The sequence below is a fragment of the Anolis sagrei genome, chromosome 7 (assembly GCF_037176765.1).
Source record: "Anolis sagrei isolate rAnoSag1 chromosome 7, rAnoSag1.mat, whole genome shotgun sequence".
Classification (NCBI taxonomy): domain Eukaryota; kingdom Metazoa; phylum Chordata; class Lepidosauria; order Squamata; family Dactyloidae; genus Anolis; species Anolis sagrei.
In genome coordinates this window covers 22,298,282-22,324,255 of record NC_090027.1, presented here as the reverse complement: position 1 = coordinate 22,324,255, position 25,974 = coordinate 22,298,282, and the positions used below count along the sequence as shown (strand labels likewise).

The 25,974-nt window shown below is 44.6% G+C and overlaps 1 protein-coding gene across 4 annotated transcripts in view; it reads left to right on the top strand.

The window, feature by feature from the left end:
- Nucleotides 1-24,717, top strand: part of KCNIP3 (potassium voltage-gated channel interacting protein 3) — a 132,866-nt gene extending 108,149 nt beyond the window's left edge. For all 4 annotated transcript variants that reach the window (XM_060787277.2, XM_060787273.2, XM_060787275.2 and 1 more), the window contains 7 exons: nucleotides 11,333-11,457; nucleotides 13,559-13,628; nucleotides 15,269-15,339; nucleotides 15,603-15,710; nucleotides 17,249-17,353; nucleotides 18,637-18,699; nucleotides 22,259-24,717. In XM_060787277.2, the coding sequence (XP_060643260.2) occupies nucleotides 11,333-11,457; nucleotides 13,559-13,628; nucleotides 15,269-15,339; nucleotides 15,603-15,710; nucleotides 17,249-17,353; nucleotides 18,637-18,699; nucleotides 22,259-22,306 (590 nt within the window). In that variant the 3' untranslated portion in view covers nucleotides 22,307-24,717. The remainder of the gene's footprint in view (nucleotides 1-11,332; nucleotides 11,458-13,558; nucleotides 13,629-15,268; nucleotides 15,340-15,602; nucleotides 15,711-17,248; nucleotides 17,354-18,636; nucleotides 18,700-22,258) is intronic.
- The last annotated feature ends 1,257 nt before the right edge of the window (nucleotides 24,718-25,974 follow it).

The window sequence follows — 25,974 nt, the reverse complement described above, 5'->3', positions numbered from 1 at the left end:
CATGGCAGAGTAGACACGTCATCCTTCGATGTCCTTTCTGGCCCAAGTTCCTTTGCAAAAGTCCCCATTTTGGAAATGACTTTAAGGAATTCATGGAGCGACGATAGGGAAATTGTCGTGAAATGAGGCGTCTCGGGTGTTTTAATTTCCGTCGGGACAAACAACAGGACTAACCAGCCCTGTCTTATGAGACGCAAGGGAATTGGAGTCAAGATGCATCAAAGAGGATTGGATTGCTCATGCTGTCGCTTTGCACGCCAGGAAAATAATGTTCTCTGACGGCGGATCAAGGTTAAAGGCTCTTTGGCACATGAAATGCACCTCCAAAGGTGCCAAGAGAGCACCTGGAGAGCTGATCTCCAATGCCTGCAGGAAAACCCCCATGCTAAAACAGAGAGTTTCTTTCTGGGCACTCTGCAGAGAGAATGGCACTCTGTGCATGCTCAGGAACCTTGGTCTCCTTTCATATGGGTGGAGAAAAATAACATGGAATTGTTGAAGGTTTTCATGGCCAAAATCACGGTGAGTTTTTCAGGCTGTATGGCCATGTTCCAGCAGCATTCTCTCCTGACTTTTCACTTGCATCTGTGGCTAATGGCATCTTCAGAGGTTTTGTTGCTAGTGAGGCAAATGGGATTTATAGTGTGTGTGTGTGTGTGTGTATACAAACATACATACATATATATCTGTGGAAGAATGTCCAGCATGGGCGAAAAAACTCATCTATTTAAAGCAAGTGTGAATGTTGCATTTAGCAAGCTTGAATACCATTGAGTAGCCATGAAGTTTGTAAAGTCGGTCAGTGAGAGTATCTGCGTAGAGGTAGCCTGACCCCTGTTGCCTGGAGACACCCTCTGTTTGGGAGGTGTTCAGGCCGGGCGAAAGAACTCTTATCTCTTTAAAGCAAGTGTGAATGTTGCAATTAGCAAGCTTAAATAGCATTGAGTAGCGATGAAGTTTGCAAAGTCAGTCAGTGAGGGTATCTGCATAGAGGTAGCCTGGCCCCTGTTGCCTGGAGACATCCTCTGTTTGGGAGGTGTTCAGGGTGGGCGAAAGAACTCTTTATCTGTTTACAGCAAGTGTGAATGTTGCAATTAGCAAGCTCAAATAGCATTGAGTAGCCATGAGGTTTGCAAAGTCAGTTTGTGAGGGTATCTGCATAGAGGTAGTCTGGGTCCTGTTGCCTGGAGGCACCCTCTGTTTGGGAGGTGTTCAGGGCAGGCAAAAGAACTCTTATTTGTTTAAAGCAAGTGTGAATGTTGCAATTAGCAAGCTTGAATAGCATTGAGTAGCCATGAAGTTTGCAAAGTCCATCAGTGAGGGTATCTGCACAGAGGTTTCCTGGCCCCTTTTGCCTGAAGGCACCCTCTGGGAGGTGTTCACTGGCACTTGGTTGCTTGCAGCCTGGAGTTCCTCTGTTTTTAAGTGGTCATTATTTACTGAACCAACCTTGGCACAGCATGTTATTTGAGAACAGAGACCTCACAACCTATGAGGATGCTCACCATAGATGCAGGCGAAACATCAGGAGAGAATACCTCTAGAACAAGGCCAGATAGCCCGAAAAAAACCAACAACAACCCGAACACAGAAATGCTGGACCATTCTTACGGGCATTAGGCCAGACAACATAGAGAAGCCACTGAAATCCACAAGCATGTGGACAATTGCAACAAAAGGAGGAAACATAATCTGGCCACCAGTATTAAAAACACACCAGAATCACGACAGTAAGTAAAGAACCAAGGGAATTCCAGACAGCAAACAATCAAACACTTCCCAAACCGAGGATGCCTCCAGGCAACCAAGGCCAGGCTCGCTCAATGAAAATACCCTCACTGATTGACTTTGCAAATTTCATGGCTACTCAAATGCTAATTCAAGCTTGCCATTTGATTGTAGATGAACTATACATCCCAGTAACTACAACTTGCATATGTCAAGGTCTCTTTTCCCCCCAGAGTGCCTCAAGAGCGCCCCTGGGCAAAATCAGCTATATTGCAAATGCTTACTTTGATTATGGGTTGAGCCGCCCCTGCCCCCAGGCAGGAAGCAGCCAGGTTTTGAAGCTGCAAGGCTATTCAGTGCTAATCAAGGTGGCCAGTTGCAACATTCACACTTGCCTCAGACAGACAAGACTTCTTTCTCCCACTCTGGATATTCCACAGATATATAAACCCACTTGCCTAGATTCCAACAGACCTCACAACCTCTGAGGACACCTGCCATTGATGTGTGCAAAACGTCAGGAGAGAATGCTTCTGGAACATGGCCATACAGCACGGAAAACTCACAGCAACCCAGTGATTCTGGCCATGAAAGCCTTTGACAACATATCTTCTAACGTTGTTGTTGTTGTTATTGTTATTGTTATTGTTGTTGTCGTCGTCCTACTTTTCTCTCTCAACCAAGACACATAGCTGCATGACTCAATATCCAGAGATGTCTGCTCCTGCTTTTGGATCACAGACAAAGAAATCTTTGCTTCATTGGACAAAAGAAAACAAAATCAATCTGGACATTCTCCTCTGCAACTTTGCTTAAAATGAATGGGAAGGGTGCAAGAGCGTGGCAGTTCAGGAAATACAGTGGCTGCATTATTTAGCACCAAAGAGGCCATAAATGTTATAGGAACAATGTTTTAAGAGGCAATCCCAAAACAATATCCTGCGGTCCCTTACAATTAGGCAATGGGTCATAAAAGACTGGAAGGGAAATGGGCTGCAATCCATGAACGCTCAGGCATTAACAGTAATACATTTGCAAACCTTTCCAATGCCACTGGACTCTCCTTGGTCCTTTCGCAGTTCCTATATTTCTTTATTTATCACTAGCTTGGGGACCCGGCGTTGCCCGGGTTATTAGAGAAAGTGGGTAATGGCGGTTCTGTATGGCAAGTTTGGTCTTTATTGGTCTTTGGATAACGGCAGCATTATTTTCAGGAAGTGAGTGAAGGTACTTCAAAGTCCCATCATCCATGGGCTATCCTCCTACAAACAGCAGCAGGATATAGAGTGGGTCATGGGGGCTCTGTGTGCCAAGTTTGGTCTTTATCAGTTATTAGATGAGGGTGTCAGTGTTGTCAGTAAGTGAGTGAAGGTACTGCAAGTCCCATCATCCAAAGTCCATCCCCTTTCAAATTGCAGCAGGATGTAGAGTGGATCATGGGGACTCTGTGTGCCAAGTGTGGTCTTGATTCGTCATTAGAAGAGGGTTGCAGCGATCTTTGGAAGGGAGTGGAGGTACTTGAAGTCCCATCATCCATGGTCTGTCCTCCTCCAAACTGCAGCAGGATGTAGAGTGGGTCATTGGAGCTCCATGTGGCAAGTTTAGTCTTGATGAGTCATTGGCGAGGGTCTCAGTGGTCTCAGGAAGTGAGCAAAGGTACTGCAAGTCCCATCATCCATCTCCAAATTTTTCCAAACAACACCAGGTCGTAAAGTGGGTCATGAGAGGTCTATGTGCCAAGTTTGGTCTTGATCGGTCATTGGATGAGGTTTGCAGAGGTCTCAGAATGTGAGTGAAGGTATTGGAAGTTCCATCATCCATGGTCCACCCTTCTCCAAAACTGCAGCAGGATGTAGAGTGGGTCATGGGGGCTCTGTGTGCCAGCGTTGGTCTTGATTGGTCATTAGATGAGTTTTGCAGCAGTCTTGGGTAGTGTAGGTACTTGAAGTCCCATCATCCATGGTCTGTTGTCCTCCAAAGTGCTCCAGGATGTAGAGTGGGTCATTGAAGCTCCATGTGGCAAGTTTAGTCTTGATGAGTCATTGGCGAGGGTCTCAGTGGTCTCAAGAAGTGAGTGAAGTGACTGCAAGTCCCATCATCCATTGTTAAATTCTTCCAAACCGCACCAGGATGTAGAGTGGGTCATGCTGGGTCTCTGTGTAAATTGTGGTCCTGATCCATCATCGTTGGCAGTTGTAATGGTCTTAGGAAGGGAGTGCAGGTATTGCAAGTCCCACCGTCCATGGTGCATCCTCCTTCAAACTGCACCTGGATGTAGAGTGCGTCATGGAGACTCAGTGTGCCAAGTTTGGTATTTATCGGTAATTGGATGAGGGTTGCAGTGGTCTGAAGAATTCAGCAATGGTACTGCAAGTCCCATAATTCACGGTCCATCCCCGGCCAAACCACACCAGGACGTAAAGTGGGTCATGAGAGGTCTATGCGCGAAGTTTGGTCCTGATCAGTCATTGGATGAGGTTAACAGCGGTCTCAGAAAGTGAGTGGTGGTACTGCAAGTCCCATCATCCATGGTTCATCCTCCTCCAAACTGCAGTAGGATGTAGAGTGGGTGATGGGGGCTCTGTGTGCCTATTTCGGTCTCTATTGGGAGTGTTCTGACCCAGCCCCCGGCCTTTCCTTTCCTCTCTTTCTCATCTCGGAATCTTGCATTTGAGGCTGGCCAATCAGAGACCATATGCAAATTTCCTTCTGTCATGCCCCGTTTCTGCCATGAACCCTCTTCTCCACCAGGGGCTCCTATTGAAGCTGGCCAATCAGAGACCATATGCAAATAGCTCCACAGCGGCAGCCAATCAGAATCTTGGAACTTTCAGGCTAGCCAATCGGAAAGCTGCCACAAACACGTCCGCCCTCCACACTTCTGCCCTTCCACTACAAACACTCTCTTTTATTATATACTAGCTTGGGGACCCGGCGTTGCCCGGGTTATTAGAGAAAGTGGGTAATGGTGGTTCTGTATGCCAAGTTTGGTCTTTATTGGTCTTTGGATAACGGCTGCATTATTTTCAGGAAGTGAGTGAAGGTACTTGAAGTCCCATCCTCCTACAAACAGAAGCAGGATATAGAGTGGGTCATGGGGGCTCTGTGTGCCAAGTTTGGTCTTTATCAGTCATTAGATGAGGGTGGCAGTGGTGTCAGTAAGTGTACTGCAAGTCCCATCATCCAAAGTCCACCCCCTTTCAAATTGCAGCAGGATGTAGAGTGGATCATGGGGGCTCTGTGTGCCAAGTGTGGTCTTGATTGGTCATTAGAAGAGGGTTGCAGCAATCTTTGGAAGGGAGTGGAGGTACTTGAAGTCCCATCATCCATGGTCTGTCCTCCTCCAAACTGCAGCAGGATGTAGAGTGGGTCATTGGAGCTCCATGTGCCAAGTTTAGTCTTGATTAGTCATTGGCGAGGGTCTCAGTGGTCTCAGGAAGTGAGCAAAGGTACTGCAAGTCCCATCATCCATCTCCAAAGTTTTCCAAATAACACCAGGACGTAAAGTGGGTCATGAGAGGTCTATGTGCCAAGTTTGGTGTTGATCCGTCATTGGATGAGGTTTTCAGAGGTCTCAGAATGTGAGTGAAGGTACTGGAAGTTCCATCATCCATGGTCCACCCTTCTCCAAAACTGCAGCAGGATGTAGAGTGGGTCATGGGGGCTCTGTGTGCCAACTTTGGTCTTGATTGGTCATTAGATGAGTTTTGCAGCAGTCTTGGGGAGTGGAGGTACTTGAAGTCCCATCATCCATGGTCTGTCGTCCTCCAAAGTGCTCCAGGATGTAGAGTGGGTCATTGAAGCTCCATGTGCCAAGTTTAGTCTTGATGAGTCATTGGCTTGGGTCTCAGTGGTCTCAGGAAGTGAGTGAAATGACTGCAAGTCCCATCATCCATTGTCAAATTCTTCCAAACCGCACCAAGATGTAGAGTGAGTTATGCGGGCTCTCTGTGTAAATTGTGGTCCTGATCCATCATTGTTGGCAGTTATGGTCTTAGGAAGGGAGTGCAGGTATTGCAAGTCCCATCGTCCATGGTGCATCCTCCTTCAAACTGTACCTGGATGTAGAGTGCGTCATGGAGACTCAGTGTGCCAAGTTTGGCATTTATTGGTAATTGGATGAGGGTTGCAGTAGTCTGAAGAATTGAGCAATTGTACTGCAAGTCCCATAATCCACGGTCCATCCCCGGCCAAACCACACCAGGACGTAAAGTGGGTCATGAGAGGTCTATGTGCGAAGTTTGGTCCTGATCAGTCATTGGATAAGGTTAACAGCGGTCTCAGAATGTGAGTGGTGGTACTGCAAGTCCCATCATCCATGGTTCATCCTCCTCCAAACTGCAGTAGGATGTCGAGTGGGTGATGGGGGCTCTGTGTGCCTATTTCGGTCTGTATTGGGAGTGTTCTGACCCAGCCCCCTTTGGCCTTTCCTTTCCTCTCTTTGTCATCTCAGAATGTTGGATTTGAGGCTGGCCAATCAGAGACCATATGCAAATTTCCTTCTGTCATGCCCCGTTTCTGCCATGAGCCCTCTTCTCCACCAGGGCCTCCTATTGAAGCTGCCCAATCAGAGACCATATGCAAATAGCACCACAGCGGCAGCCAATCAGAACGCTGGCACATACCCCTTCCGCCCTCCGCACCTCTGTCCTTCCCATACAAACACTCTTCTTTATTATATACTAGCTTGGGGACCCGGCGTTGCCCGGGTTATTAGAGAAAGTGGGTAATGGCGGTTCTGTATGCCAAGTTTGGTCTTTATTGGTCTTTGGATAATGGCAGCATTATTTTCAGGAAGTGAGTGAAGGTACTTAAAGTCCCATCATCCATGGCCCATCCTCCTACAAACAGCAGCAGGATATAGAGTGGGTCATGGGGGCTCTGTGTCCCAAGTTTGGTCTTTATCAGTCATTAGATGAGGGTGGCAGTGGTGGCAGTAAGTGAGTGAAGGTATTGCAAGTCCTATCATCCAAAGTCCATCCCCTTTCAAATTGCAGCAGGATGTAGAGTGGATCATGGGGGCTCTGTCTGCCAAGTGTGGTCTTGATTGGTCATTAGAAGAGGGTTGCAGCAATCTTCGGAAGGGAGTGGAGGTACTTGAAGTCCCATCATCCATGGTCTGCCCTCCTCTAAAGTGCACCAGGATGTAGAGTGGGTCATTGGAGTTCCATGTGGCAAGTTTAGTCTTGATGAGTCATTGGCGTGGGTCTCAGTGGTCTCAGGAAGTGAGTGAAGTGATTGCAAATCCCATCATCCATTGTCAAATTCTTCCAAACCGCACCAGGATGTAGAGTGAGTTATGCGGACTCTCTGTGTAAATTGTGGTCCTGCTCCATCATTGCTGGCAGTTATAATGGTCTTAGGAAGGGACTGCAGGTATTGCAAGTCCCATCGTCCATGGTGCATCCTCCTTCAAACTGCACCTGGATGTAGAGTGCGTCATGGAGACTCAGTGTGCCAAGTTTGGTATTCTTTGGTAATTGGATGAGGGTTGCAGTGGTCTGAAGAATGAGCAATGGGACTGCAAGTCCCTTAATCCACGGTCCATCCCCGGCCAAACCACACCAGGACGTAAAGTGGGTCATGAGAGGTCTATGTGTGAAGTTTGGTCCTGATCAGTCATTGGATAAGGTTAACAGCGGTCTCAGAATGTGAGTGGTGGTACTGCAAGTCCCATCATCCATGGTTCATACTCCTCCAAACTGCAGTAGGATGTAGAGTGGGTGATGGGGGCTCTGTGTGCCTATTTCGGTCTGTATTGGTAGTGTTCTGACCCAGCCCCCTTTCCTTCCCTCTCTTTCTCATCTTGGAATGTTGGATTTGAGGCTGGCCAATCAGAGACCATATGCAAATTTCCTTCTTATGTCGCCGTTTCTGCCATGAACTGTTTTCTCCACCAGGGGCTCCTATTGAAGCTGGCCAATCAGAGACCATATGCAAATTTCCTTCTCATGTCCCCATTTCTGCCATGAACTGTTTTCTCCACCAGGGGCTCCTATTGAAGCTGGCCAATCAGAGACCATATGCAAATAGCACCACTGCGGCAGCCAATCCGAATGTTGGAACTTTCAGGCTGGCCAATCAGAACGCTGGCACATACACCACCCTTCCGCCCTCCACAATTCCTCTGTCCGATACAAACACTCTTCTTTATTATATATATAGATAGATATAGATAGATATAGATATAGATACAGATATCAGAAGTGAACCAAGGGTACAGTTGTAATGCATTTAAAATGCACAAAGTTTTAAAACTTGGCATTATATTAAATGTCCTTTGACCAGAAGCTAGCCACTTGGAATGCCATTGGTGTTGCTGTAAGAAGGTCCTCCATTGTGCATTGGGCAGGACTCATGCTGGATTTTACTATACTGGAGTGGTGTTTAAGGGCAAAGGTGTTTCTGCACTGGGATACAACAGTAACAACCAGCACTTTGTATTTAGCCCAGAAGCAGATCAACATGGGAGTTGTTCTCTCCCTGTACAGAGCCCAAGTTAGTGACCTGGCTAGTGCTCAAAGAACTAGCTGAAGCTTCCAAACTATATTCAAAGGCAGCCCCATGTAGAGAGGGTTGCAGTAGTCCAGATGGGAAGTAACCAAGGCGTGGACTACCATGGCCAGATCTGGCGTCCCAAGGCATGGGCACACAAGGTTGTTGTGGGTTTTTCAGGCTATATGGCTATGTTATACAGGCATTCTCTCCTGACGTGTCACCTGCATCTATGGCAAGCATCCTCAGAGGCTGTGAGGTCATTGGGTTGCTATGACTTTTCTGGGCAGTATGGCCATGCTCCAGGAGCATTCTCTCCTGACGTTTTGCCCACATCTGAGGCAGGCATCCTCAGAGCTTGTGAGGTCTGTTGGAAGCTAGGCAAATGAGATTTATATATCTGTGGAATGTCCAAACAATCACAAAGGATACCCCCAGGCAGGAAGCAGCCAGGCTTTGAAGCTGCAAGGCTATTCAATGCTAATCAAGGTGGCTAATTGCAACATTCACACCTCAAACAGACAAGACTTCTTTCTTCCACTCTGGACATTCAACAGAGATATAAACCCACTTGCCTAGTTTCCAGCAGACCTCACAACCTCTGAGGATGCTTGTCATAGATCCAGGTGAAACGTCAGGAGAGAATGTTTCTAGAACATGGCCATATAGCCCGAAAAAACCTACAACAACCCACTGATTCCAGCCATGAAAGCCTTCGACAGTACATGGGCACACAAGTTTTAACACTGCGATGGCACTCCTGGCCTCCGACACCTGAGGTTCCGGGGTCAGCGATGAGTCCAGGATCACCACCAGACTGAGAATCTGTGTCTTCAAGGAGAGTGTGACCCCATCGAAACAGGCTGTAACCCTATACCCGGTTCCGTCTTTCAACTGACCAGGAGTACCTCTGTTTTGTCTGGATTTACCTTCAACTTATTAGCCTCATCCAGTCCATCACTGATGACAGGCACTGGTTCAGGACCAGAACGGCATCCTTGGCTTTAGGTGGAAAGGAGTAATAGAGATGGGTGTCATCTGCATAGATTTGTCACCAAACCCCAAAACTCTAGATGATCTTCCCAGTGGTTTTATGTAAATGTTAAACAGCATGGGGGGCAGAATTTAGCCCTGCGGGATCCCACAGGCCAGAGGCCAGGGAGTCGAACAGGAGTCCTCCAGCTCAACCATCTGGGATCACCCCTCCAAAAAGGACCAGAGCCACTGGAAAACAGTGCCTTCCATTCCCATCCCATAGAGTTGGCCCAGAAGGAGACCATGGTTGATGGTTTCAAAAGCCATTGAGAGGTCCAGGAGAACCAACAGGGAAATACTCCCCCCATCTAGCTCTTTCGGAAATTATCCACCAAGGCAACCAATGACATTTCAGTTCCGTAACCAAGCCTGAAAACAGGTTGAGATGGATTCAGATGGTCAGTTTCATCTAAGAAACTTTGGGGTTGTGAGGTCACCACAACTTAAGCTTCTTTGAGTCTCCTTTGGGAGAGATAAAGCGGGATATAATTATTATTATTATTATTATTATTATTATTATTAACAAGCTGGAAAAAGTTACAGAAGTGAACACGTCAAACTACTCTGGGACTTTTGAATTCAGACTGACAGAGTTTTGGACTGACAGAGTATTATTATTATTATTATTATTATTATTATTATTATTATTCCTGACTTCACGATCGTGGAAAAAAACGAAGTGTGGATTGTCGATGTTGCAGTCCCAGGTGACAGCAGGATTAACAAGAAGCAACTGAAAAAGCTGACACGATACGAGGATTTAAAAATTGAACTGCACAGATTCTGGTACACGCCAGTAAAGGTGTACCCAGTGGTGATTGGCACACAGGGTGTAGTGCCTAAAGACATTGGCCTGCACTTAAAAACAATCGGTGTTGACAAAAACACCACCTGTCAGCTGCAGAAGGCCACCCAACTTGGATATGCACACATTATTTGCCGATACATCACATAGTCCTAGACACGTGGGATCCAATACAAAAGCCAGCAGAGTGATATTGTTTGCTGTGTACTCATCTTGTTGTGTTAATAATAATAATAATAATAATAATAATAATAATAATAATAATAATAATAATTTGGAGCAGAAAAAAATGGCAAGCAGGGCAAAAAGTTGTGAATTGGGAATTGGGCAAAAAGTGAGGCTAAAAGTGATACAGCTGGGGAGAAATATTGTGAATTTGGAGCAAAAAAAGTGGCAAATTTTTGACAGAATCTTGTAAATTTGGCAGAAGGGAAAATTGTAAAATTGAGGCGAAAACTTTAATTTTAAAAAATAGCTAATTTGGGGGCAAAATATCAAATTTGAGGCTAAAAATGGCAAGTTTATCACAAAAAGTGGCAGCTTGGAGTTGAAAAAGGCACATGGTGGTAAATTTGGGGCCGAAAGTAGTGAATTTGGGGCCAAAAGTAGCAAGTTTGGAGGTAAACATGGCAAGTTTACGGCAAAATCGTAACAAGTTTGGGATTAAAAGTGGCAAATTTGGGAGAAATGAGGACAAATCTGGGGCAGAAGATAGGAAATTGAGTAAAATATACTTACTTAGGCAATCCCTCGTTGTCCGAGTATGATGGCCTTCCAAGTGCAGTGTCTTGGCGGTGGGTTCGTAGGTGGCTGTGGAGCCCTATTCTTGATCAGCATGTTCTTCCACAGTGAGGACATTGGTTTCCAGATGGAAGGCGGTCCCAGTCAGGGTTGGCTTGATGCACCTTCCGTTTGGCCCGTTTCTCCCTTTCCCCCTCCATTTGTGCCTCTTCAAATTCTGCAGCACTGCTGGTCACAGCTGACCTCCAGCTGAAGCGCTCAAGGGCTTCCCATTCTCTTGGTGTCTATGCTTTAAGCCCATCTTTCAATCTCTTTTCCTGTCCACCAATATTCAATTTGGGGCAGAATATAGGAAACGGAGTGAAATATACTAATCCGGGGACAAAGGTTGCCAATGATCAAGTAGTTACTCTCAAAATATCTGACTGCTCAATCTGTTCAGTTCTCCAACTCTAGCAATGGGGCTAGGTTTTGCACCCTTTCTGTGACCCTGTTTGCCAAATCCGACCTTCTTTTCCTCCTTTGCAGACAGCAGCGATAGCGAGTTGGAGCTTTCAACCATCCGGCATCAGCCCGAAGGCCTGGACCAGTTGCAGCTTGTGACCAAATTCAGCAAGAAAGAGCTCCAGTCCCTTTACCGAGGCTTCAAGAACGTGAGTCCGAGGGGGGCGGCTTCTTGCTTAGACTTATATGTTGTAACTGCTTCCTACTTGTGGTCGTGGCGCTATTGATGTGACCACAAATGGCTTTGGAGCACTCTGTTAGAAACATAGCTTTGTAGAGTCAGAAGGGGTCCCAAAGGTCATCCGGTGCAACCCCAACTGTCCCAAACAGTCTACCCTGTGATTATGAACTGAATTAACAAAGGCCAGTTTCACACTCGGGATCCAATAAGGCTTCAGTTTGGGATTTTTTTAAAAAGGAGGCTTCACTCCTCCAGATGCATTAATGTGCCCAGAAGGGAGTGCCAAAATTTCCCTCTTCATTCAGCCTTTGCTGAATGACATGAAAGACTCAGTCTTAAAGCGGAGAGTGCTGATCCATCGATTGAGTCTAGGAGCAAAGAGGCAGCAATACCAGGAAATGGACTGCAGTGAATTAGGAGAGGCTTTGGGACAAGTTATTTTGACTAGGTCTAAGATTGCGTTCCTCAAACTTGGGGTCAGGACCCCCGGGGGAGGTCATGAGGGGGTGTCAGAGGGGTTGCCAAAGACTCAGCATTCTGTGTGGGAAGTTTGGCCCAATTCTATCATTGGTGGGGTTCAGAATGCTCTTTGATTGTAGGTGAACTATAAATCTCAGCAACTGCAACTTCCAAATGTCCAGGTCTGTTTTCCCCAAACTCCACCAGTGTTCACATTTGGGCATATTGAGGATTTGTGCCAAGTTTGGTCCAGATCCATCATTGTTTGAGTCTACAGTGCTCTCTGGATGTAGGTGAACTACAACTCCCAAACTCAAGGTCAATGCCCACCAAACCCTTCCAGTATTTTGTGTCGGTTAAGGGAGTTCTGTGTGCCAAGTTTGGTTCAATTCCATCGTTGGTGGAGTTCAGAATGCTCTTTGATTGTAAATGAACTATAAATCCCAGCAACTACAATTTCCAAATGACAAAATCAGTCCCCTCCGACCCCAACAGTATTCATATTTGGGCATATCTGCTATTTGTGCCAATTCTCACCAACCCTTTCCAGTATTTTCTGTTGGTCGTGGGAGTTCTGTGTGGGGAGTTTGGTTCAATTCCATCGTTGGTGGAGTTCAGAATGCTCTTTGGTTGTAGGTGAACTATAAATCCCTGCAACTACAACTCCCAAATGACAAAATCAATCTCCTCCGACCCTACCAGCCTTGGAAGCATGGGGTTAAGTGATGGTATTTCATTTGCAGAGAGAATAGAAGGATGCACAGAAATGTGTGTTTTGGCACAACTTTGGGGGTCACCAAAACATGAGGAACTGCATTAAGGGGTCACGACATCAGGAAGACTGAGAACCAGTGAGGGCCCAATAGATGGCCATCTGTTGGGAGGGCTTTGAGTGTGCCTTCCTTTATGGCAGGAAAAGGTTGGACTGGATGACCTCTGGGGTCACCATCCCCTTCCCTGATTCCATAGTATTCAGCCAAAGTGGCCTCAAACCGGCGTAAATCTATAGTGAGGATGCACCCTTAGAAGATATTTTTTAAAGACTGCCAATACCCGGCAACTTCTAAAGTATGTTTACTGGCCCTCTGCCTTTGCATTGAGCAGAAACTTAGCCGACAGGCGCTTTCCCCATCGCCTTATAAATAAATAAGTACCGCCTCTTGCCCGGAAAAGTTATCTCTGCCTGGATGTTTTTAAAAGCGCAAGAAGAAGGAGAAAGCTATACAAAAGTGGAAATTCCTCCATTGGATAAACACATAGATTTGCAACCGTGAGAACTGGACCTGCAACTATTTCTTGGGTGCATCTGCACTGTAGAATTAATGCGGTTTGACATCACTTGAACTGACAAACTGTGCCTCCCCCTATTCGATGGCATTGAGCCATGAAAGGTCAAGTGGGTTCAAACTGCATATATAGCCTCTGCTATTCTCTGGGAGCTGCCCATCCAAGTCCTCACCAGGGCCAGCCCTGCTTAGCTTCCAAGATTGGATCAGATTTAGTGCCTTCAGGGAACTTTGGCCCAAAATAAATATCCAAAAGTTGGCCACAGATGTGTGTTTGCCACTCGCACCTCCCTGGCGTGACCTCCTTGTACTTTGCTTTGGCAGGAATGTCCCAGCGGATTGGTCGACGAGGAGACCTTCAAGCTGATCTATGCCCAGTTCTTCCCCCAAGGAGGTGAGTCTTTGCGCAAAGGGTTCAGGAATGGCTATTGTGGCCATTGGCCTTGGGATGGTCATTCGGGATTGGCACTGCAATTGATATAGTGTCCATTGGCCTGGGAAGGTCACTTGAGGCTGGCATAGCAATTAATATAGTAGCCATTGGCCTGGGAAAGTCATTTGCCGCTGGCACAATAATTGGTTTAGTATCCATTGGCCTGGGAAGATCATTCGAGATTGGCACAGCAATTGGTAAAGCAACAATTGACTTGGAAAGGTCATTCAGGGTTGGCGTAGAAATTGGTTTAGCATCCATTGGCCTGGGAGGGTTATTCGGGATTGGCACTGCAATTGGCATAGTGTTCATTGGCCTCAGAAGGTCATTTGGGCTGGCATAGCAATTGATATAGTAGCCATTGGCTTGGGAAGATAATTCGGGGTTGGCATTGCAATTGATATAGTTGCCATTGGCTTGGGAAGATCATTTGGGGTTGGCATTGCAATTAATATAGTAGCCATTGGCCTGGGAAAGACATTAGCGGCCGGCACAGCAATTGGTTTAGCGTCCATTGGCGTGGGAAGGTAATTCGGGGCTGGCATAGCAATTGGTTTAGTGTCCATTGGCCTGGGAAGATCATTCAAGATTGGCACAGCAATTGATTAAGCAACAATTATCTTGGAAAGGTCATTCGGGGTTGGCATAGAACTTGGTTTAGCATCCATTGGCCTAGGAAGATCATTTCAGATTGGCACAGCAATTGGTAAAGCAACAATTGACTTGGAAAGGTCATTCGGGGTTGGCATAGAAATTGGTTTAGCATCCATTGGCCTGGGAAGGTCATTCGGGATTGGCACTGCAATTGGCACAGTGTTCATTGGCCTCGAAAGGTCATTTGGGCTGACATAGCAATTGATATAGTAGCCATTGACTTGGGAAGATCATTTAGGGTTGGCAAAACATTTAATATAGTAGCCATTGGTCTGGGAAAGTCATTTGCAGCTGGCACAGCAATTGGTTTAGCGTCCATTGCCCTGGGAAGGTCATTCGGTATTGGCACTGCAATTGGCACAGTGTTCATTGGCCTCGAAAGGTCATTTGGGCTGACATAGCAATTGATATAGTAGCCATTGACTTGGGAAGATCATTTAGGGTTGGCAAAACATTTAATATAGTAGCCATTGGTCTGGGAAAGTCATTTGCAGCTGGCACAGCAATTGGTTTAGCGTCCATTGCCCTGGGAAGGTCATTCAGGATTGGCACTGCAATTGGCATAGTGTCCATTGGCCTTGGAAGGTCATTCAGGGTTGGCATCGCAATTAGCATAGTGTTCATTAACTTGGGAAGGTCAGTCGAGATTGGCACAGCAATTGGCATAGTGTCCATTGGCCTTGGAAGGTCATTCAGGGTTGGCATCGCAATTAGCATAGTGTTCATTACCTTGGGAAGGTCAGTCGAGATTGGCATAGCAATTGGTTAAGCAGCCATTGGCTTGGAAAGGTCACTCGGGATTGGTGCTGCAAATGTTTTAGTGACCATTGGCCTGGGAAGGTCATTCAGGGCACAGCAATTGATATAGTAGCCATTGGCTTGGGAAGGCTGGTTGCTGGGCAAGGAGCAAATAGTCCTAGTAGCCTTTGTTTTGGTGCTTTTTGCAGATGCCACCATGTATGCCCACTTCCTCTTCAACGCTTTCGACGTCGAACGGAATGGAGCCATCCGTTTTGAGGTAAAGTTGCAGATTCCCATTTCTTCAACTGTGTCTAGTAATAATAATACCAATACCAATACTAATACTAATAATAATAATAATAATAATAATAATAATAATATGAAGTGGGCAGGCAAAGAATGGGCGCCAATCTCAGTCTTGGAAATAACCTGCAGACTGAGGCTTTACCTGCTTGGGTTGGGCACTTGGGTGACATCTCATGCTACACATCCCCCTCGGAGAGACCTAGTTTTCTGAGTGTCCTTCCTTCCCTTTTGCAGGATTTTGTGGTTGGCCTCTCTATCCTTCTGCGAGGGACAGTGCATGAGAAACTCAGCTGGGCCTTCAATCTCTATGACATCAACAAGGACGGATACATCACCAAAGAGGTATGTGCATTTGAGGTCTGGGTTCGAAGCCTGGCTTGGCCATGGAAAGCCACTCTGGGTATGCTGGGAATTGCAATAAAAAACCCCAGTTAAGGAGTTACAGGTTTTGTACTCCAGCTGGAAATACAAGGTTACAACAACATCTGTTATAGAACTCCAATATGCTGATGACAACGTTGTCTGTGCGCATTCAGAGGAAGACCGACAAGCCACTCTAAACACCTTCGCAGAAGCATACGAGAAGCTCGGCCTGTCATTGAACATCGAGAAAACCAAAGTGCTCTTCCAGCAGTCATCAGCCAACCCCTCTCTAATGCCAGAAATACAACTTAATGGCGTAACATTAGAAAATGTTGACCATTTCCGCTACCTCTCCAAAAAAGTCAACATTGACACTGAAATACAACACCGCCAGAGCTCTGCGAGTGCAGCTTTTTTCTCAATGAAGCAGAGAGCATTTGAGGACTGGGACATCTGTAGGGATACCAAGGTGCCTATTTATAAAGCTATTGTCCTCCCAACCCTGCTATATGCCTGCGAGACGTGGTCTACAGACGTCACATGCAACTCCTAGAAACAATTCCAGCAGTGCTGCCTCTGGAAAATCCTGCAAATCTCTTGGGAAGACAGGCGGGCAAATGTCAGCATGCTGGAAGAAGCAAAGACTGCAACATTGAAGCGATGGTCCTCCACCATCAACTCCGCTGGACCGGCCACGTTGTCCGGATGCCCGACCACCGTCTCCCAAAGCAGTTGCTCTACTCCGAACTCAAGAACAGAAAACGGAATGTTGGAGGACAGGAAAAGAGATTTAAAGATGGGTTCAAAGTCAACCTTAAAAACTCTGGCATAGACACTGAGAACTGGGAAGCCCTGGCCCTTGAGAGCTCCAGCTGGAGGTCAGCTGTGACCAACAGTGCTGTAGAATTTGAAGAGGCATGAATGGAGAGCAAAAGAGAGAAACGTGCCTAGAAGAAGGCGTGTCAAGCCAACCCCCGACCAGGACTGCATTCCATCTGGAAACCAATGCCCTCACTGTGGGAGAAGATGCAGATCAAGAAGATCAAGGCTCCACGGTCACCTACGAACCCACCAGTACACTTGTCTTGGAAGACTATCCTACTCGTCCAACAAGGGATTGCCTAAGTAAGTAAGCAAGTAAATAAGTACTATTCCAAGCACTTGACAAACACCAACCAAAGAGTCTCCGAGTTCCAATATCTCTGGGTGTTGTCGTCCCAAAGATTGACTTTTCCAACCATCGGGAGGCACACATCTTGGAAGTTCTAGCTTGGGGAGGCATTAGTAGAAGGCTAAAGGTGATGTAGAACTGCAACTCCCAGGATTCTCTATAGCATGAGCCAAGGACCAAACTCTATTAATTCTACATTCCTTATCTTACCACATTCAGCATGGGGAAGGGATAGGTATGGGCATCAGGCTTTTTGACTGCTACTGGAGGGAGATCTCCATGTAAAAATTCCCATTTTCCCCCTTGGACTCTAATTCCCATCAGCTTTGCTCTCTTTCTCTCCCAGGAGATGTTGGCCATCATGAAGTCCATCTACGACATGATGGGACGCTACACCTATCCGATCTTAAGGGACGATGCTCCGATTGAACACGTGGAGAAGTTCTTCCAGGTACGAAAAGGAGAGACTGGGAGGCCATTGAAGCAGGATGATGGGTGTTACATTATTCCACCGTAATGAGTCTCAATGGAACACATATCAATAATCCATCCCAAAGAGAGAGAGAGAGAAGGCTGGAACTTAAAGCCTACTTCAAACTTCCCTTTCCATACCTGTTTGCCCTGCTTCACTTCCTCCTGCATTAATGCATTGACATCAATGCACTACATATCCCATTAAGCCATAGACCCCTTTGCAATTGCTATAGACAGAAAATAATTGGGATTTTCTAGCCATGGATTGTCACAGAAGCCAAATAGGGTGTTGTTTTTGTTTGGAAGGAGTACTTAGAGATCATCTAGTCCATTCAATGCAAGATCCCAGAATTGGAAGGGGTCCCCAGAGGTCATCTAGTCAATTCCATGCAGGATCCCAGAATTGGAAGGGGTCCCTAGAGGTCATCTAGTCCATTCCATGCAAGATCCCAGAATTGGAAGGGGTCCCCAGAGGTCATCTAGTCAATTCCATGCAGGATCCCAGAATTGGAAGGGGTCCCTAGAGGTCATCTAGTCCATTCCATGCAAGATCCCAGAATTAGGAGGGGTCCCCAGAGGTCATCTAGTCCATTCCATGTAGGATCCCAGAATTAGAAGGGGTCTCTAGAGGTCATCTAGTCCATTCCATGCAAGATCCCTGAATTGGAAGGGGTCTCCAGAGGTCATCTAGCCCATTCCATGTAGGATCCCAGAATTAGAAGGGGTTCCCAGAGGTCATCTAGTCCATTCCATGCAAGATCCCAGAATTGGGAGGGGTCCCCAGAGGTCATCTAGTCTATTCCATGCAAGGTCTCAGGATTGGAAGGGGTCCCCAGAGGTCATCTAGTCCATTCCATGCAATATCCCAGAATTGGGAGGGATCCCCAGAGGTCATTTAGTCTATTCCATGCAAGGTCTCAGGATTGGAAGGGGTCCCCAGAGGTCATCTACTCCATTCCATTCAAGATCCCAGAATTGGAAGGGGTCCCCAGAGGTCATCTAGTTCTTTCCCTACTTGTTTACATATTTCCAGATAAAGCACCCTCCTTTATAACCTTCTCAAGGCAATTGTTATTTGGTGAGGCTCCAGCCCCCTTTGGCAGAGAAGGCTAGTGTCCTTGGAAAACTCCCATAATTCTGTGGCATTGAACCATGGCAGTTCAAGTGGGGTTAAACGGCATAGATACTCAGCCTGTGATACTCTTGGAAGGCAATGTATTGATTAAAGATAGACCAGGCATCTATCGTTCTGTATTTCAGAAAATGGACAAAAACCAGGACGGTGTGGTCACCATTGAAGAGTTCCTAGAGACATGTCAAAAGGTGAGGTTGCATTAAGCTTTCTTGAATATGACAGCAAAGTTACACATATTTTGAAATGTATTTTTTGGAGAGTATTACCTTCATCCAATCATAGCTTGTTGTGTTAGTTGGATGGATCTTCTGATCAGTACGCATTTGCTCTTTAAACTGGAATATTTTGCCAGACTGGATTTGGTCCTTAGCTTGCTGCAGAATGAATCATAAATAGCTGGTGGAACGAATTATTATTATTATTATTATTATTATTATTATTATTATTGTATTATGTAACACGGTTTGTGTTCCTGGGTTATAAATGTCATTTCCTAATTGTTTCAATCATTAAAACATGGGGAAAGTTTATTAAACTGCATAAACTTTGTTTTTGCATTTTGCTATAGTTTTCCACCTAGTATCTGATAGAGTCATAACCAATTCAACACAGTTGTATTGTGTTGTACTGCACTTTTAAAGTGTAGGATTGTTAGCCGCCTTGAGTCCCCATAGGAAGAAATAATAATAATAATAATAATAATAATAATAATAATAATAATAGCAGCTAGAGGCACATTTGTCCGATGCTTTGCAAGACATTCTCTGCAATCATAGGAAAGTAGACAATGTAAAATCACAATCTGCAAAAGGATAATAATAATAATAATAATAATAATAATAGAAAAGAAATAGAAGACAGGATGATGATGGTGACAATAATAATTAAAAAAATATTTAATAATAATAATAATCATGATTTGATTTTATTTTATTTTATTTTATTTTATTTATTTGACTTTTATACCGCTACTCCCAATTTGTCTCGAAGCAGTTTACAGCAGTAGATTAAAACAATACAATTTACTTTAAAATACGTACAATAAAAACAAGAACAGACATAGTCCCGAGTTATTATGAGGATTTAACGATCGAACTGCAAAGACTCTGGCACAAGCCAGTCAAGGTGGTCCCAGTGGTGATTGGCACACTGCGTGCAGTGCCTAAAGACCTTGGCCTGCACTTAAACACAATCGGCAAAATTACCACCTGCCAGCTGCAAAAGGCCATTCTATTGCCCTATAATATCACCTGTCACATCAGCACTTTTTAATCCTGTACCCTTTACTCTGGCCTGGCCCAGTTTTATCTTGTTGATGTATTGTTTATTGCTTGTGGTTTTGTTGTTTTAATACTGCTTTAATTGTTTTTAATTTGCTTTGAGTGTATTGTTGTGTTGTGTATTGAGGCCTTGGCCTTTGTAAGCCGCATCGAGTCCTTCGGGAGATGCTAGCGGGGTACAAATAAAGTTTAATAATAATAATAATAATATTCGGATCTGCACACATTATTCACCAATACATTTGTAAGCCGCATCGAGTCCTTCGGGAGATTTTGCGGGGTATAAATAAAGTTAATAATAATAAATAATAATAATACATCCCACAGTCCTAGACACTTGGGAACTGTCTGACATGTGATCAAATACAAAAGCCAACAGAGTGATCTTGTTTGCTGTGTACTAATCTTGTTGTGTATCAAATAATAATAATAATAATAATAATAATTCATTAAGCATTCATTAAGCGCTCTGCTATATTATTATTATTATTATTATTATTATTATTATTGCTTTTGTGTCAATAATAATAATATAGCAGAGTGCTTAATGAACCAACCTGGACACAGCAGTTTATTTGAGAACACAGAAATGCTGGACCACTCTGACAACCATTATGTCAACCTACACAGGGAAGCGACTGAAATCCATAAGTAGCACATGAACAATTTCAACAGAAAGGAGGAAACCGTGAAAATGAACAAAATCTGGCTACCAGTATTAAAAACCCACCAGAATCAAGACAGTAAATAAGGAATGCTACTCAGAAACAGGGGAACTCCAGACAGCAAACAATCAAGGGCCAGTTAACACCTCCCAAACAGAGGGTGCCTCCAGGCAACAACAGCCAGGCTACCTCTATGCAAATACCCTATGTTTTAGATCATCCTGAGACTGATGGGTTCACTGATGTTTGGTGTTGTTTGGTGTGTATTAATCTTGTTATGTATCAAATAATAATAATAATAGTAATACTTTTAATGGATGCAGGAAGGAATAATGCAGAAAGAAGTAAATAATAATAATAATATTAATAATAATGACTTCAGTCAAATGCAGCATTGAATCTAATGCGCACCTCAATTTTCAAAACACTGAAATAAAAAAAGTATTAGCTGCATATTAGATGCGATGGTGCATGAGACTTAAGTCAATACGGTATTATTATTATTATTATTATTATTATTATTATTACTAGCTGTCCCCTGCCACGCATTGCTGTGGCCCAGTCTGGTGATCTGGAAAATAAAGTAATGAGAAAGTGTTGGTTTCTAATATATGTAATTCCTTTATGCTTGTGGGTAAACAGTATTTCTTGCTGTTTCTTTGTCAGTGTTGATGTGGAGAGTGTCTGGTTTGCCTACTCTGGAATATGCAACATATCATAGTCCTTCTTTAAGGGTCTCTTTCAAATCTATGATACTATATCTCTCTGTGTGTGAGAATCTTATCTATCTATATTTATGACTGGATGGCTCTTTGTCAGGAGGGCTCTGATTAAATTTTCTTGCCCTGGTGAAGATAGTTGGACTGGATGGCATTAAGTATTTTCTGTTGGTCATGGGGGTTCTGTGTGGGAAGTCTGCCCATTTCTGTCGTTTGTGGGTTTCAGAATGCTCTTTAATTGTAGTGAACTATAAATCCCAGTAACTACAAATGTCAAGGTCTATTTCCTCCAAACTCCATCTGTGTTCATATTTAGGCATATGGAATTTTTGTGTCAAGTTTGGTCCAGATCCATCATTGTTTGAGTCCACAGTGCTCTCTGGATGTAGGTGAACTACAACTCCCAAACTCAAGGTCAATGCCCACCAAACCCTTGCAGTGTGGTCTGTTGGTCATGGAAGTCCTGTATGCCATGTTTGGTTCAATTCCATCCTTGGTGGAGTTCAGAATGCTCTTTGATTGTAGGTGAACTATAAATCCCAGCAACTACAACTCACAAATGTCAAGGTCTATTTCCCTTAAACTCCATCTGTGTTCATATTTGGGCATATGGAATATTCGTGCCAAGTTTGGTCCAGATCCATCATTGTTTGAGTCCACAGTGCTCTCTGGATGTGGGTGAACTACAATTCTCAAACTCAAGGCAATGTCTACCAAACCCTTCCAGTTTTTTCTGTTGGTCATGGGAGCCCTGTGTGCTAAGTTTGGCCCAATGCCATCATTGGTGGAGTTCAGAATGCTCTTTGATTGTAGGTAAACTATAAATCCCAGCAACGACAATTCCCAAATGACAAAATCAATTTTTTTGAGTGGAGGACATACATTGGGTTGTTAGGTGTCTTGTGTCCAAATTTGGCGTCAATTCCCCTAGTGGTTTTTGAGTTCTGATGGTATCACAAACGAACATTACATTTTTATTTATATGGATTATTATTGTCTTCTATTGCTGATTTCCAAGTCAATATACCCGGAACCAATGCTGAACCTGATTCTTGTCACCTTTCTTTCCTTTTCTCTTTCCAGGACGAGAACATCATGAACTCCATGCAACTCTTTGAAAACGTCATTTAGGACTTTTAGAGGGGAAAGACCCCTTTCCGGTTCCTCCGACCCTTCCGCCTCCTTGGCCTGCACTCAGACTTTCTTCCTTGCGAAGCACACACTCTCAATAGAGAAAGACAACAACAAAAGCAAACCAAAAACTCTTTTTTATATTCCAAAATTGGGAGAGGGAGGGAATAGCCAAACCATAAACCGCCCAGGAAAAAAGATAATGCCATTGGTTTGCCGGATTTGCAGGGTTTTTGATGGCTGGGCATCTAAAGGAGGGAAAGAGATCAATGGTGAAGTGTGGTCCAAAGTGAAAAGGATGGGGACAGATGAGGCTGGATGGCCATCTGTCAGGAGGGTTTGGAGGTGCTTTTCCTGCCTGGAGGAAAGAAAGGAGTTGGAGTAGATGCCCTTTGGGGGATCCTTGCAACTCTTCTACAACAAAGGGGAAAACATTGTGTTAAGCAGAGGCTATCTGTCAGGAGGGATCGGATTGTGCCTTCCTTTATGGCAGAAAGAGGTCTGGGCTGGGTTCCCACTTCCAACTCTTGAAGTCTTTGATTCTATTTCTTATGTTTATAATTGAATGGTCATCTCTCGGGAGAGATCAGATGGTGCCGTCCTTTATTGCAGAAAGGGGGTGGACTAGATGGCCTTTGGGGTTCCCCTTTCCAAGACCAATTTTCTCCATGAACCTACTGATGACAATGAAATTGGATGGCCATCTGTCAGGAGGGTTTGGATTGTGCCATCTTGGCAGAATGGGGTTGGACTAGATGACCTTTGGGGGACGCCTTTCCAAAACCAATTTTCTCCATGAACCTACTGATGACAGTGAAATTGGATGGCCATCTGTCAGGAGGGTTTGGATCGTGCCATCTTGGTAAGATGGGGTTGGACTAGATGACTTTTGGGGGATGCCTTTCCAAGCCCAATTTTCTCCATTAACCTACTGATGACAGTGAAATTGGATGGCCATCTGTCAGGAGGGTTTGGATCGTGCCATCTTGGCAGGATGGGGTTGGACTAGATGACCTTTGGGGACCCTTCCAATACTATTATTTTGGGAGAGCTTTCCAGCCATCTGCAGAGGAAGGGGCAACTTTGGGGGCTTCTTTCGTTTTATTAAACATGGGACCCCAAATATCCGATTCTTCTTTATTTGAAGGAGGAAAAGAGCGGGAGTGTGTCTACACTGTGGAATTAATGCGGTTTGGACACCACTTGGAACTGCCATATCTCAATGCTGTGGGGATCCTTGGGAGTTGTAGTTTTACAAAGTCTTGAGCCTTCTCTGCCAAACTCCCAAGACACCATAGCATTAAGCCATGGCAGTCCAAGTGGTTCTAAACTGCATTAATTCTACAGTGTAGATGCACCCGAGATCTATTCATCTAGATGTAAACATATGCTCTCTGAACCAAGGGAGAACTTCCTAAGCATTTTTATCAGAACTGCTGCCCTGTGCCATAGATCCCAAATGGGACCGGACCTGTCTCTTTAATTTGTCCCTTCCTTGGCAGCATTTCCCAGGTTCTACACTGTAGTTTTAACGCAGTTTAATGCCACTTTAGTTGCTATGGAAATCCTGTACATTCTTGAGCCTTCCTTGCCAAGGAGAGCCTTCCCAAATGACAACCTCCCATGATTCTCAAACATTAAGCTATGGCAGTTGCAAGTGGCACCAAACTGGGTTAATTCCACAGTGTAGATTGATGCACCCTTTCTCAGGATTTGTGAGTTTGCACTAGAGAAGTCGTATCTCCAATCATTTTGGGCAGGGATGGGAAACAATGAACTATTGTTCTTCCCAAAGGTAAGAAAAACCCACAATATATTGCAATTCAGGATTGATTCTGTGAAAAGCAAAAGGAAATGCACTTTTCATTTTTTGCATTTTGCACAGACAAAACATTGCATCTACATTGCAGAATTAATGCGGTTTAGGCACCCAATTGGAACTGCCATGGCTCCATGCAATGGATTCCTGAGAGTTGTAGTTTCACAAGGTCTCAAGAGTGCTGGCGCCACACCAAAACTGCAACTCCCAGGATTTCATAGCAGTCGAAAGTGGTATCAAACTGCTTTAAGTCTACAGTGTAGCTGCATCCCGCAGTAAGTATTTTGGGGGTCTCGACTTCGTAACGAGGACGAGTAATGTCAAATTAATTTACTAAATAATACAATACATTAAAGGAACCAGATCTTGGATGCTAAGCAGGTGAGGCAGATAAGGAAAATAATAATAATAATAATAATAATAATAATAATAATAATAGCAACAACAACAACAACAACAACACTATGTAACAATATTATCTGTTCCTGGTTTGAAAGTAGTATTTCCTATTTAATTGTGAGGTCCTTACTATGGAAGTAGTTGTTCTATGTATTGTGGAAGGCTTTCAATGGCCAGAATCACTCAGTTGTGTGTTTTCGGGTTGTATGGCCATGTTCCAGAAGCATTCTCTCCTGACGTTTCGCCTGCATCTATGGCAGGCGTTCTCAGAGGTTGTGAGGTCTGTTGGAAACTAGGAAAATTGGGTTTATATATCTGTGGAATAATGTCCAGGGTGGGAGAAAGAACTCTTGTCTGTTGGAGGTAGGTGTGAATGTTTCAATTGGCCACCTTGATTAGCATTTAATGGCCTAGCAGTTTTCAAGTTCTGGCTGCTTCCTGCCTGGGGCAATCCTTTGTTGGGAAGTGCTTGTTTCTTGTCTGGACTTCCCCTGTTTTCTCTAAAATTATAAGAGTAAATAAACTCTAAAATCGTAACAGTAAATAAAGAAACTCAAAAACAGAGGCAGAAACAATGTTGGTTTATTTATTTTATTTATCGTGTCAGAAGCGAATTGAGGGTATGGTTAAAATGCATTAGAAACCAGAAGCAAAGTTAAAACCTAAATATGATGCTAAATGTCCTTTGACCAGTAGCTGGCTACTTGGAGTGCCTCTGGTGTCACTGTGAGGAGGTCCTCCATTGTGCATGTGGCAGGGCTCAAGCCGCATTGAAGTAAGTGGTCTGTGGTTTGCTCTTCTCCGCAGTCACATGTCGTGGACTCCACTTTGTAGCCCCATTTCTTAAGGTTGGCTCTGCATCTCGTGGTGCCAGAGCTCAACCTGGTCAGCACCTTCCAGGTTGCCCAGGAGGGAGTTTCTCATCTGGTCTCAGCCACTGATTGAGGTTCCAGGTTTTAGCCTGCCACTTTTGGACTCTCACTTGCTAAGATGTTCCTGCGAGTATCTCTGTAGATCATAGAAATCTATTTCCTGATTTAAGGCATTAGCATGCAGGCTGATATCCAAACAGAGGATGGGTTGGAGATGTCTCTGCTTTGGTTCTTTCATTGTTGGTTGCTACTTCCCAATGGATGTCAGGTGGTGCCAGCTAAACAGTGTAATTTCTCCAGTGGTGTTGGGCATAGGCATTCTGTGATAATGTGGCATGTCTCATTAAGAGCCACATCCACTGTTTTAGCATGGTGAAATGTGCTCCACACTGGACATGCATACTCAACAGCAGAGTAGCCAAGCGCAAGGGCAGATGTCTTCACTGTGTCTGGTTGTGATCCCCAGGTTGTGCCAGTCAGCTTTCATATGATATTGTTTCTAGCACCCACTTTTTGCTTGATAGTCAAGCAGTGATTTTTGTAAGTCAGGTCACGGTTCAGAATGACTCCCAGATATT